This window comes from Rhinoderma darwinii, chromosome 3 (assembly GCF_050947455.1).
Source record: "Rhinoderma darwinii isolate aRhiDar2 chromosome 3, aRhiDar2.hap1, whole genome shotgun sequence".
NCBI classification, from domain to species: Eukaryota; Metazoa; Chordata; class Amphibia; order Anura; family Rhinodermatidae; genus Rhinoderma; species Rhinoderma darwinii.
The window spans coordinates 47,339,880-47,354,016 of NC_134689.1; the positions used below are offsets into that span (position 1 = coordinate 47,339,880).

Below are 14,137 nucleotides of genomic sequence, written 5' to 3' on the forward strand. Positions count from 1 at the left end.
ATCCCGATCTACTGCCGTGCTGAGCTGTGGTGGTGCTGTGCTGCATTTACACGCCTGCTCTGCTACTCCATGCCTGACATCTACCTGCCGCCTGGTCCCAGCCGAGCCTGCCTTGCTACCGTCTACATTGCCTCAGGTAACCTTTCTGGACTAGACTCCGTAACATACCTGTTTGGCCAGCTGCCATCCCGCTACGCGGTACGGCCCAGTGGGTTCACACCCCGCATCGTGACAGCAAGTATCCGTATAAGTATATTTTGATAGGCTCTGTATATTAGACCATTAATTGCCCACTAGTTATTCCTAAGTTTATACCCCCCAACAAAACATTGTGGTGGATGAGCAACTAGTGAACTTCAAAGATAGGCTGAATTTCAGACAGTATCGACCAAATAAAAGAGCCCAGTATGGCATTAAACTATATATTATAAGTTACAGTATGTGAAAGTCCCACCGGTTCCACCCACTCTTTTAGAGTTTAGGTGGGGAAAGACTCCCATTTATATCCCCCAAATTAGTGCAAGAATTGTATGGGACCTTATTCATCCTCTGCTCGGCAGAGGACATCATCTACATCTGGACCACTTTTACAAGTGTCCCATTGCTAAAAGTTCTCTCGCCCAGATCTGCAAAAATCAGAAGGGCCTCCCCAAAACTTTGTTGGGTCAGACACTGAAATTAGGAGAGAGCAGAGCGGTCTGCAGCGACGATCAGCTGCTCCTGAAATGTAAGGATAAAAGGGAAGTGCTCATACTGACCAGCATTAATGGCAGCAGCTGCAGCCTTGTCCCTGTACGCAGACCAACCACCCAAGTCCCCAAACCATTTTGCGTACAGGAGTACAATAAATATATGGGTTGCGTTGACCTGTCTGATCAGGTAATAAAACCATACAGTGCCATGTGCAAGGCAAAGATGTGGTATAAAAAGCTTTCTGTCCATCTTACACAGATTGCTTCATACAACACCTTTGTCCTCTGCAGGTATGATGGCAGCGGAGATCCTTACCTCCAATTTCAAGAAAAAGTAGTTAGGGAATTAATAAACTAGTGACCGATCCTCTATCTCCTAACTAATCTAATAAGCGCTTTGCTGCTGATAACTATAGTGTGATTTGTTTTAAAAAACGGTTAATATTTGAATAGTCATGAGCATTTTTCTAAATACGGAAATGTGACTAAGGCCCCATGCCCACTTCAGTTTTTTCCTTCAGGATGCTAGCCGTTTTTCTGACGGCTAGCACACTGACCCATTCATTTCAATGGGGCCATACACAGTTCAGTTTTTTTTGACGGTCCCGTTGCTCCGTTCCGATCCAAAGTAGAGAATGTCCTACTTTGGTACGATATTCCGTGACAGTGAGGCCCATGCAAGTCAATGGGGCCGTCAAAAAAGCTGAAGGCACACGGAAGCCATGCGTGTGCCGTCCGTGTGACGGAGCCGTTGCCTAGCAACGGCCGGGCAGAAAAATATTCAAAAAATATTACACTAATCGGCAGCCACATGTCTCTATCAATGACTGATAGAGAAAAGAGGCTGCTGATTAAAAATAAAATAAAAAGCAGTTCATACGTACCCGGTCGTTGTCTTGGTGACGAGTCCCTCTTCTTCCTCTAGTCCGACCTTCCTGTATGACACAGCAGCCTGTGATTGGCTGTAGAGGCCGCTGCAGCCGGTGATTGGCTGCAGAGGCGGTCACGTGGGATGAAGAGTCATCCCTGGAGGCCAGCCTTCTGACGTCATCCTGACGTGCGTGACCGCCACTACAGCGTGTGATTGGCTGCAGCGGTGTCATGGATGAAATGTCATCGCTGGAGGCCGGACAGGAGGAATGTAAGTATGAACTTTTTTTTTTCTCATTAAAATTGTATTTTCCGAGCGTCGAGCATGGTACTGTCCACGGTGCAGAAAGAGTTACCGCCGATCAGTGCAGCCCATAAACTCTTTCAGCACCCTGGACAGTACCATGCTCGGCGCTCGGAAACACGGCCGCTAAACCGGGCACACGGGTCCATCAAAAACGGCCATGTAAACGGTGTCAGAAGTGTGCACGAGGCCTTATAGCCAAATATGAGGTGACCCTTTCTTTTCACTCTGGGAGGTGTAATGTTTTATGTATGACGCTGTCCAATCAGCTTACAGCTTCTCCCTCTTCCCTGCCCAGCAACAGAGTGTGATCATAGAGTATACAGCTTCCAATCCCGATTGTGTTTTCAACTGGTGATACCTCCGGTTGTGTCACAGCTAGAACTGCGATCCTGGTGCCATATGAAAGTTTAGAACCTCAACTTTCACATGCCACCAGAACCACTGTGGTCCACAGCCCGAGTTATGGCTGTTCGAAGTGATCCCCCTTCCCTCCAGCCTATCACAATGTGTGTGAAGAAGCTTCATGCGGATAGGACAGTGTCAGAGGCTGTGTAGTAGCTCCACCTCAGGAGAATCGCTGCTGTTGACACCCACTTGTCTAATAAAGGCTCATGTGCATATTTATAAAAAAGCTCATAACTTTTAACCCCTTCCCGCCGCAGCCACTTTTGGACCAAATGACAGAGACTCATTTTTAAAATCTGACGTGTTACTTACTATATGTGGTAATAACTTGGGAATGCTTTTACCTATTTAAGCGATTCGGAGATTGTTTTCTCGTGAAATATTGTACTTTATGGTAGTGAAAAAATTTGGTCAATAAATTCAATATTTTTGGGTGAAAAACACCAACATTTTGAGAAAATTTGCATTTTTCTAAATTCAAATGTACCGGCTTGTAAGACAGATAGTTATACCACACAAAATAGTGACTTGTTAACATTTCCCATATGTCTACTTTAGGTTTGCATCATTTTTTGAACATCCTTTTATTTTTCTAGGACTGTAACGTAGGCTTATAAGTTTAGCAGCAATTTCTCACATTTTCAAGAAAATTTCAAAAGCCTATTTTTTTAGGGAACAGTTCAGATCTGAAGTGGCTTTGGGGGCCTTATATATTAGGAACCTCCACAAATCACCACATTTTAAAAACTGCACCGCTTAAAGTATTCAAAACAGCATTTAGAACGTTTTTTAACCCTTTATGCGTTTCACAGGAATTAAAGCAAAGTGGAAGGGAAATTTGCAAATTTGATTTTTTTTGCAGAAATTCCATTTTAATCAATTTTTCTTGTAATACTGAAGGTTTTTACCAGAGAAATATCCCACGTGACCCTAGTGTGCTAATGGACTGAAACAAAATCCCCAGAAGCAAAGGAGCACCTAGAGGATTTTTCGGCTTTCCTTTTCTTAAATTATATTTCAGGCACCATGTCAGGTTAGAAGAGGTCTTGTGGTGCAAAAACAAAGGAAACCCCCACAAAAGCGACTATTTGGGGAAACTACACCCCTAGAGGAATTCATCTAGGTGTGTAGTGAGCATTTTGACCACACAGGTATTTCATAAGATTTCATTAGAATTGGGCAGTGAAAATGAAAAATTACATTATTTTCCAATAAGATGTAGATTTACCTTAGAATTTTTTATTTCTTCAACAAGTAAATGAGGAAAAGCACCCCAACATTTGTAAGGCAACTTCTCCAGAGTACGGAAATACCCAACATGTGGTCATAAACTGCTGTTTGGGCAAGCGGCAGGACTCAGAAGGGAAGGCACTCCATTTAGCTTTTGGAGTACAGATTTTGCTGGATTCATTTCTCGGCACCATGTCGCATTTGTAAAGCTCCTAAGGTACCAGTACAGTGGAAACCCCACCCAGAAGTGACTCCATTTGGGACACTACACCCCTAGAGGAATTCATCTAGGGGTGTAGTCAGCATTTTGACCCCCCCAGGTGTTTCATAGATTTCATTAGAATTGGGCAGTAAAAATGAAAAATTACATCTTTTTTTTCACTAAGACGTAGCTTTAGGTCAAAACGTTTCATTTTCTCATCAAATAAAGGAGAAAAAGCACACCAACATTTGTAAAGCAACTTCTCCAGAGTACGGAAATACCCCATATGTGGTAATAAAGTACTGTATGAATACACATCCGGGCACAGAAGGGAAAGTGCGCCATTTGGCTTTTGGAGAGCAGATTTTGCTGGATTGTTTTTTCTGCACGTCGCTTTTGCAAAGTCCCTTAGGTAGCAGTACAGTGGAAACTACCCAAAAGTGATTCCATTTGGCAAACTACACCCATTGAGGAATTCATCTAGGGGTGTAGTGAGCATTTTGACCTCACAGGTGTCTCATAGATTTTATTAGAAATGGGCAGTGAAAATGAAAAATGACATTATTTTCCAATAAGACGTAGCATTAGTTGAACATTTTTCAATTTCTCAACAAATAAAGAAGAAAAAGCACGTAACATTTGTAAAGCACCTACTTCAGAGTAGGAAAATACCCCATATGTGGTCATAAACTGCTGTTTGGATACACGGCAGGATACAAGGGAAGGAGCGCCATTTGGCATTTGAAGTGCGGATTTTACAGGATTGATTCCTGGGCGCCATGTTGCATTTACAAAGCCCCTGAGGTACCAGTACAGTAAGAACCCCTGAAATGTGACTCCATTTGGTAAACTACACCACTTGAGGAATTAATCTAGGGGTGTAGGGAGCATTTTGACCACACAGGTTTTTGCTGAATTTATTAGAATTGGGATGTGAAAATAAAAAAAAAATGTAACCTTTATTTAAAAAAAAATTTAGTTCTAGCCCAAAAAGTTTTGCATTTTGACAAGGACTATAGGAGAAAAGCACCTCAACGTTCATAAAGCATTTTCTCCCGAGTAAGGCAATACCCCACATGTGGTCATAAACTGCTATTTGGACACACAGCAAGGCTCTAAAAGGGAAGGAGCACCATTTAGTGTTTGGAGTGGAGATTTTACAATATTCGTTTTTTTGACACCATGTTTCATTGAGCTATAGTACCAGTACAGTGGAACCCCGAAAAAATTACCCTATTTTGGAAACTAGATTCCTCAAAGAATTCATCTAGAAGTATAGTGAGCATTTTGACCCCACAAGTGTTTTGCAAAAATGAGTACACAATAGATGTTGCAGATTGAAAATTGCAGTTTTCCACAGATATGCCAGATAATTCCTGGCCAGCATTTCCCCACAGAACCCCACCCCCCCTTAAAAAAAACAGAAGCCACCAAAAAATGCCATGAGTGTGTTAAGCGAAGCATTCGTAAGGATACCACATGCCAACGTGAAACGTGTCCCACAAAGCCCGGCCTGTGCATGAAACAATGTTTCAAAACAGATCACACTTCCTAGGATTTTTAATTTATTCTTTATCCAACTTTTCGGTCTCCCATATTGGCCACGAGAATTTATTTTTTATTTTTTTTACTGAGCAGCTCCATTTGCTCATTAAAAATTTGTAAAAAAATCCCCTACAACAAAACTAAAAATTCTCACTATACCAAAAACCCGAGGGAGTATCTCTCTCACTTAGGTTTCAAATCTGGGTGAGAAGAATAAATGCAGTTGAGATTGGTTGACCTTCCTGAGGCCTTGGATTTATTTTTTGGGCTGGATTTCATGGAATGGTGGGCAGGTTGGTAGTGGGACCTGCCGTTCCATCTCCCTCAATTGCGGGTTTTCCAGGGTGTCCTCAGTTAGGGCACAAATTAAAAACTCTTACTATATCCCTAGATAATTACTTTGAAAGCTGTTACGGGGTTTAGTTTCCAAAATGGGGTCACTTTTCTGGGGTTTCTAATGTTTTGACACACCAGAGCCTCTGTTTTCATGACACAGGGCAGTAAATGCCACCATAGTAGGTCTCAAACTACATATGGGGTATTGCCGTATTCAGGAGAAATTGCATCACAAATTGTGGGTGCTTTTTCTCCTTTAACTCCTTGTGAAAATTATGAATTTGGGGCTAAAGCAACATTTTCTTTGAAAAAATTACTTTTTTCCTTTTTTACGTCCGACTGTATGAGACACCTGTAGGGTCAAAATGCTCACTATACCACTTGAAAAATTATTTGTTGGGGGTTTCCAGTGTTCTGGTACCTCAAGGGCTCTTCAAACGAGTCTTCACGCATGAGAACGATTTCAGTAAAATCTGCACTCCAAAAGCCAAATGGCGCTCCTGCCGTGTGTCCAAACAGCAGTTTATGACCAGGGTATTTCCGTACTCTGGAGAAGTTGATTTTTCTCCTTTTTTGTTAAGAAAATGAAAAATGTTGAGCTGAAGCTTATTGGAAAATTATGTAATTTTTCATTTCACTGCCCAATTTTAATAAAGTCTATGAAACACCTGTGGGGTTAAAATGCTCACTACACGTTTAGATAAATTCCCTGTTGGTGTAGTTTCCAAAATGGGGTGTGTCCTTTGTATTGGCACCACAAGACCTCTTCTAACCGGACATGGTGCCTGAAATATCATTTAAGAAAAGGAAGCCACTAAAATCCAGTAGGTGCTTCGTTGCCTCTGAGACCTGTGCTTCACTAGAGCCACATGTGGGATATTTCTAAACACTGCAGAATCTGGGCAATAAATAATCAGTTGTGTTTCTCTGGTAAAACCTCCAGTGTTAAAGAAAAACATGGAATTGCTGCAAAAAAAATTAATTTGTACATTTCACCTCCAATTTGCTTTAAATTCCAGTGAAACACAAAGGGTTAAGAAACTTTCTAAATGCTAATTTGAATACTTTGAGGGGTGCAGTTTTTAAAATGGGGGTTTCGAATATATTGGCCCCTAAAAGTCACTTTAGAACTAAACTGGCCTCTAAAAATATAGGCTTTTTGAATTTTGTTTGAAAATGTGAGAAATGGCTGCTAAACTTAAGCCTTGTAACGTCCTATAAAATTAAAACGATGTTTAAAACGATACAAAGATAGAGTAACCATGTGGGAAATGTCTTACAAGCAGATACATTTAAAGAGGCTCTGTCACCACATTATGAGTGCCCTATCTCCTATATAAGGAGATCAGCGCTATAATGTAGGTGACAGCAGTGCCTTTTTTAAAAAAAAAATAAAAAAAAAAAGAAGATCTGTTTTCACTACGTTATTAGTGATTTTAGATTTATGCTAATGAGTTGCTTACTGCCGAAGTGGGCGTGCTTTTACTTTAGACCAAGTGGGCGTTGTACAGGGTAGTGTATGACGCTGACCAATAAGGGTCATGCACTCCTCTCCATTCATTTAGTCAGCGCATTTAGTCAGTGATTTTCACGCGCCTCGCACGGACCTATATTAGTCTATGGGGCAGTGCAGACAGTCCGTGATTTTTGCGCAGCGTATGTCCGCTGCGTAAAACTCACAACATGTCCTATATTTGTGCGTTGTTCGCGCATCACGCACCCATTGAAGTTAATGGGTGAGTGAAAGTCACGCGCAGCACACGGAAGCACTTCCATGGGACAAGCGTTATTCGTGCAACAGCAGTAAAAAGTATGAATGAAAACAGAAAAGCACCACATGCTTTTCTGTTTACAAACGGAGTGTCATAATGATGGCGGCTGTGCGAAAATCACGCAGCCGCGCATCATATGGTGATGAAACACGTAGCTGTTAAGTGCCTTTTGTGCGCGCAATAGGCCGCTTTTTTTGTGCGCGCAAAACGCACACGCTCCTGTAAATCCTCCCTTAGTTTTTATTGAAATTTTCAAAACGCATAAGAAGTCACAGACAATAACTACAAGTATGAAGACCAACAGAATAAGGTTAACATGCAGTGTTTACTTCACGGTAAACGATATGGCTCGATCGACAAAAAAAAAACGTTATGGCTTTTGGAAGGTAGGGAAAAACTAAAGTGAAAATCCGAAGACTGCGTCAGGAAGGGTTTAATCGTCCCGCAGAAAAGTTAAAAGTTTTCGGATGTGTGATCACTAAAAACTTAAATGCTGCTCGCATTGATACATAGAACAAGGAGGTTTCTTGCCGGTTGGGGGTGGGGGTCACGTTTCCCCCATGCTGGCAGTAAGGATCGCCCTGACAGAAATGTCTATTATATTGTGACAAAAAAAAAAAGTTAAAAAGTTATATTTGGTATCGCCGCGTCCATAACGACCCCAACTATAAAGTTATTATGTTATATAACCCGCTTGGCAAACGCTGTAATAAGAAAATTAAAAAAAAACATGCCAGAATTGCTGTTTTCGGTTCATCCTGCTTTCAAAAAAATTTGATAAAAAGTCGCACATACTCCAAAACGTTACCGATAAAAACTACAAGTCGTCCCGCAAGAAAAAAGCCCTCAAATATGGAGACAGAAATACAAATAATTTTGAAAAAAAAACTGTTTTTACTGTGTAAAAGCAGTAAAACATAAAAAAAAAAAAAACAATATCAATTTGATATTGTCGCAATCGTAATGACCCGCTGAATAAAGTTATTATGTTATTTATATCACACGGTAAACGGCGTAATTTAAAAGACACAAGATAAGAGTGGCAAAAATTGCTGTGTTTTTTTTCTATTACCACCCAAAAAAAGTTAATCAATAAAATATATACCCCAAAATGGTGCTATTAAAAAACGAAAAAAAAAGTTCTAGCTCTTGGAATGCAACGATGGAAAAACTTAAAAAAATAGCTTGGTCATTAAGGGCTTAAATGAGAGCTCAGCAGACAGGCATCTTATGTCTATAGCCGGATTCACAATAACAACTGTTTTCTATGTGAACAGCATACAAACATTCAGCTGAACATGTGATATGTGATTCAACAGATTCAAACATCATAAAAAGCGAAAATCATAAGAAGATGCATGAAATCAGGGTTGGACAAAGCCCAGTAGTAATGTGCCACGCTTTTTATATCGATCAATACAGAAGTAGTGGAGTGTATTATAAAAGTGATCGAATGATCGCATAGTAAAGTCCCAGTGGGACTTAAAAAATAAAAACTTGTTTCATAAAGTTACTAAATAAATGAAAAACACACTTTTTCCCTACCAAAATGAATTGTGCAAAAACAAAAAATTAAAGAAACCTACATACACGTGTTATCGCCGTGTTCAGAACGACCTGAACTATAAGGCTGGGTTCACACGAGCATGTTACTTCCGTAAAGGACGGAATGCATTTCGGCCGCAAGTCCCGGACCGAAGACAGTGCAGGGAGCCGGGCTCCTAGCATCCTAGTTATGTACGATGCTAGGAGTCCCTGCCTCGCTGCCGGACAACTGTCCCATACTGTAATCATGTTTTCAGTACGGGACAGTAGTTCCACGGAGAGGCAGGGACTCCTAGCGTCGTACATAAGTATGATGCTAGGAGCCCGGCACCCTGCAGTGTGTTCGGTCCGGGACTTGCGGCCGAAATACGTTCCTTCCTTTACGGACGTAACATGGTCGTGTGAACCCAGCCTAAAACTTTTGTTATTTAATCCGCACAATGAATGCCGTAAAAGATCAAATTAAGAACAATGCCAGAATTGCAGTTTTCTGTTCCTCATGCCATCTAAAAGATGTGATCAAAAGTGATCAAAAAGTCGTATGTACACCAAAATGAAACCAATAAAAAAAATACAAGACGTCCCACAAAAAATAAGCACTCATACAGCTACGTTGGCAGAAAAAAAAAAACTGTTATAGCTCTTAGAATCTAAGGGTATGTTCACACGATGAGAGGCATTTACGTGTGAAAAGACAGACTGTTAACAGAGACGCTCGTAAATCTTGAGCTGTGCTTCATTGAGTTCAATGAAGAACAGCTCAATTTAATTTCATTGGAGTCTGAGAAAACGGCTCCAAAAACGTCCCAAGAAGTGTCCTGCACTTCTTCGACGAGGCAGTCATTTTACGCGTCGTCGTTTGACAGCTGTCAAATGACGACGCGTAAATTACAGCTCGTCGGCACAGTACGTCGGCAAACCCATTCAAATGAATGGGCAGATGTTTGCCGACGTATTGCAGCCCTATTTTCAGGCGTAAAACGAGGCATAATACGCCTCGTTTACGCCTGAAAATAGGTCGTGTGAACCCAGCCTAACACAAAAACAAATTACTTTTTAGAAAAAAAAAAAGGGGTTTTACTGTACAAAAGTAGTAAAACAAAAAAAATATATATATAGGAGTTTGGTATCGACATTGTCGTAACAACCCCCAGAATAAAGTTAGCACAGATATGTCACTCTGCATCCTCCATTATAACACACCGCGCTAGTTTCCAGGACGCACGGTGTTACAATAGAGGATGCATAGTAACGTGTCTAGTCACATGCTCCATCCTCGGCCATATTATGGACTAGGGCCATGGCTATAAGGGAGATAAAGCTGTCATAACGGGGGAGCGTGGCTAATGACCCAGGGAAAACAGTGCTGAACTGCAAATAAAATCAAAGTGTAAATTTACCTTAAATACTATTGAAAATGCACTGCTGTTCGTTTTCTTAAAGTGGCCAACCCCTTTAAGGAATCTGAGTTAGGGTAGGGGTCCCCATTGGGAACTTCCATCTATCAATCCTGGTGGAGGGTTACCATGTAATGCCTAGATTTCCCCTGTGGTGGTGCTGTAGGGGGAATAAAATACTTGCTACCAAGTTCCTCAGCAGATAATAACTGATCACTGGGGATCGCAGCAATGTGACACCCTATGATAAGCTTATCATTAGAGGACCCTTCTAACAAAAAGGGATTGTCAACAGTGGTGTCATGGTTGGAAGGTTTGCTAGAGTCGCAAGCAGAAATTTACACCAATAATTGAAGTTGCACGGAGACAGCAACCTGCATGTAACTTAAAGAGGCTCCGTCACCACATTATAAGTGCCCTATCTTGTACACGATGTGATCGGCGCTGTAATGTAGATTACAGCAGTGTTTTTTATTTAGAAAAACGATCATTTCTGACGGAGTTATGACCTATTTCAGCTTTATGCTAATGAGTTTCTCAATGGACAACTGGCCATGTTTTACTATATGATCAAGTGGGCGTTGTGGAGTGAAGTGTATGACGCTGACCAATCAGTGACCAATCAGCGTCATACACTTCTCCCCATTCATTTACACTGCAGATAGCGATATAGCTATGTGTAGCCACATAAACACACTATAACATTACTGCAGTGTCCTGACAATGAATATACATTACCTCCAGCCGGGACGTGATGTGTATTCAGAATCCTGACCACTTCTGTAGCGTCTCTGTGATTTACAGCATAGCACAGAGAGATCTCGCTGTGAATGACAGTTTACAGCGTAATACGTGAGACTACGCCTGCTATGCTGTAAATTACAGAGACGCTACAGAAGTGACAGAAGTCTGAATACACATCCCGTCCTGGCTGGAGGTAATGTATATTCATTGTCAGGACACTGCAGTAACGTTATAGTGTGTTTATGTGGCTGCACATAGGGATATAACTATATCGCTATGTGCTGTGTAAATGAATGAGAAGTATATGAAGCTGATTGGTCAGAGTCATACACTCCTCTGTACAACGCCCACTTGGCCATATAGTAAAACACGCCCAGTTGTCCACTGAGACACTCATCATAAAGCTAATATAGGTCATAACTCCGTCAAAAATGATCGTTTTTCTAATTAAAAAAACACTGCTGTATCTACATTACAGCGCCGATCACATTATGTACAATATAGGGCATTTATAATGTATGTGGTGACAGAGCCTCTTTATATTCACGGTGTAACCCCCACAACCTCATTGACCCCCTCCCGGCACTGAGATTTGGACCCACAGATTGTACATACACAGGGGAGTTGTTATAAGGTACGATGTTACCCAGAGGCGTAACTTGAAGCTGCTGGGACAAAAAATATGTTTGTTCACATTATTTACATAGTCACACACACATCATGTGCCCTATTGTATTTGGGGCCCGACAATCCACTTTTTATTAAAGCCCCTGGAGGTTTCCACAGTAATCGTATCCTCCCCAATATACAATAGCAACATAAATCCACAACTACAGAAACCGCAACATGCAGCAAGCTGGGGCACACGTGTCAATGTGTCGCCTTCTGAACGCTCCACATTTATATGATATAGCAGCGTCTCAGACAACCACCGGTTCTTTTTGTGATTAGTTTCACGTAATGTCACAGATTTACCAAATTAACATTTATACTGAAAAATCATCAGAAATATGACAGAAGAAACCATTATCCATTGTGTAAAAAGACAACAATGAAAGCGGCAATTGTAATCTATGGTTCAGATCATACCAATAACAGCCCCCTTATCTTATATACGTCAGAAGACACAAAATAATAATCTCATAATGTCACCAGCTGATAAATCCAGGACTTGTATACCGGACACACACAGCACCCACACATTGAGGGGGCCATTCATCCCCACCTACACTACAGGCTGTGATGTCATATGTGTGTACAGCGGATGTCACCAGTCAGGGTTCAAAGGTGACAGCTGGAGCAACAAGAAACACGGTGACCTTTGCTCAGCGCAGGCTAAAGAGAGAGAGAGAGATATAGCTAGAGACTATCATATATACATACACCCCCCCCCCCCCCCCAAATGGCAGGTTAACCCCTTCCCTACTGTCGCTGGGCGCTAGACAGCATCTCCACTCACTCGCCGCTATTGAATTTCATGGGTCATCTGTTACGCAACACAGGGCACTACGTGTCCTATTATTGTAACCTCAGGGGGGCACAGATCAGGCTAGTGACGGCACACACACAACCCCCTTACCATTCGAATAGGGCGGCCCTGATCCCCCATTTTGGGAGTTGTACCCGGCGTTGGACATGGTGGCCGAGTCCTGTGAAGGAGGGAGGAATAGAGAGGATACACCCGCTTGGAGATACTAGTGAGGAACAGCTGGGTGCCGGGAACTTAGCCGCTCATCGTAGCTCTTCGTGGCCGATGTCCAGGTGAGGCAGGCCCGAGATTATTGGCGATAATGTAAGAATTTAGAGCTGGGTATTAGGTAGCAGGAAGTGCAGAGTCCCAGCCTCGGGGCGGCCCCGCGCATGCGCGCTTAGTACACGTGGCACTTCCTGTACGTGTTGCTCGCTATGTGCACGGGACGGGTCGCTGCTAGTACTGGACTGACGTATGTGGCACTGTGCCCATGTACGGACGTCTATCTATAGGACGGTGCCAGGGCGCTGGGCTGGTGTATGTGGTACTGTGCTTGTGTACAGTCCTCTATGGTACGTTGCCAGGCCTTGTCTGACGCGTGCTTATGTATAAGCGTCTACAGGATGGTGCCAGAGTACTGGGCTGGCGTATGTGGCACTGCGCTCATGTACGGACGTCTGTAGAATGGACTGTGGCACTGCGCTCATGTACGGACGGCTGTAGAATGGACCATGTGGCACTGCTCATGTATGGACGTCTGTAGAATGGACCATGTGGCACTGCTCATGTATGGACGTCTGTAGAATGGACTATGTGGCACTGTGCTCATGTACGGACGTCTGTAGAATGGACTATGTGGCACTGTGCTCATGTACGGACGTCTAGAATGGACTATGTGGCACTGCGCTCATGTACGGACGTCTGTAGAATGGACTATGTGGCACTGCTCATGTATGGACGTCTGTAGAATGGACTATGTGGCACTGCTCATGTATGGACGTCTGTAGAATGGACTATGTGGCACTGCTCATGTATGGACGTCTGTAGAATGGACTATGTGGCACTGTGCTCATGTACGGACGTCTGTAGAATGGACTTTGTGGCACTGTGCTCGTGTACGGACGTCTAGAATGGACTATGTGGCACTGTGCTCATGTACGGACGTCTGTAGAATGGACTATATGGCACTGTGCTCATGTACTGACGTCTGTAGAATGGACTTTGTGGCACTGTGCTCGTGTACGGACGTCTGTAGAATGGACTATGTGGCACTGTGCTCATGTATGGACGTCTGTAGAATGGACTATGTGGCACTGTGCTCATGTATGGACATCTGTAGAATGGACTATGTGGCACTGTGCTCATGTATGGACATCTGTAGAATGGACTATGTGGCATTGTGCTCATGTACGGACGGCTGTAGAATGGACCATGTGGCACTGCTCATGTACGGACGGCTGTAGAATGGACTAGGTGGCACTGCTCATGTACGGACGTCTGTGGAATGGACTATGTGGCACTGTGCTCATGTACGGACGTCTGTAGAATGGACCATGTGGCACTGCTCATGTATGGACGTCTGTAGAATGGACTATGTGGCACTGTGCTCATGTACGGACGT

At 42.7% G+C, this 14,137-nt stretch overlaps 1 protein-coding gene across 2 annotated transcripts in view; it reads right to left on the reverse strand.

Moving 5' to 3' along the window:
* Nucleotides 1-12,946, reverse strand: part of SEC24A (SEC24 homolog A, COPII component) — a 129,931-nt gene extending 116,985 nt beyond the window's left edge. Inside the window, exon 1 of one of the 2 annotated variants that reach the window (XM_075856331.1) lies at nt 12,625-12,946. In XM_075856331.1, coding sequence (XP_075712446.1) covers nt 12,625-12,682 — 58 coding nt within the window. In that variant the 5' untranslated portion in view covers nt 12,683-12,946. Of the gene's footprint in view, nt 1-12,197; nt 12,295-12,624 lie in introns of those variants that run through there. The other variant, XM_075856330.1, reaches the window with a different exon arrangement.
* Nucleotides 12,947-14,137: the final 1,191 nt, after the last annotated feature.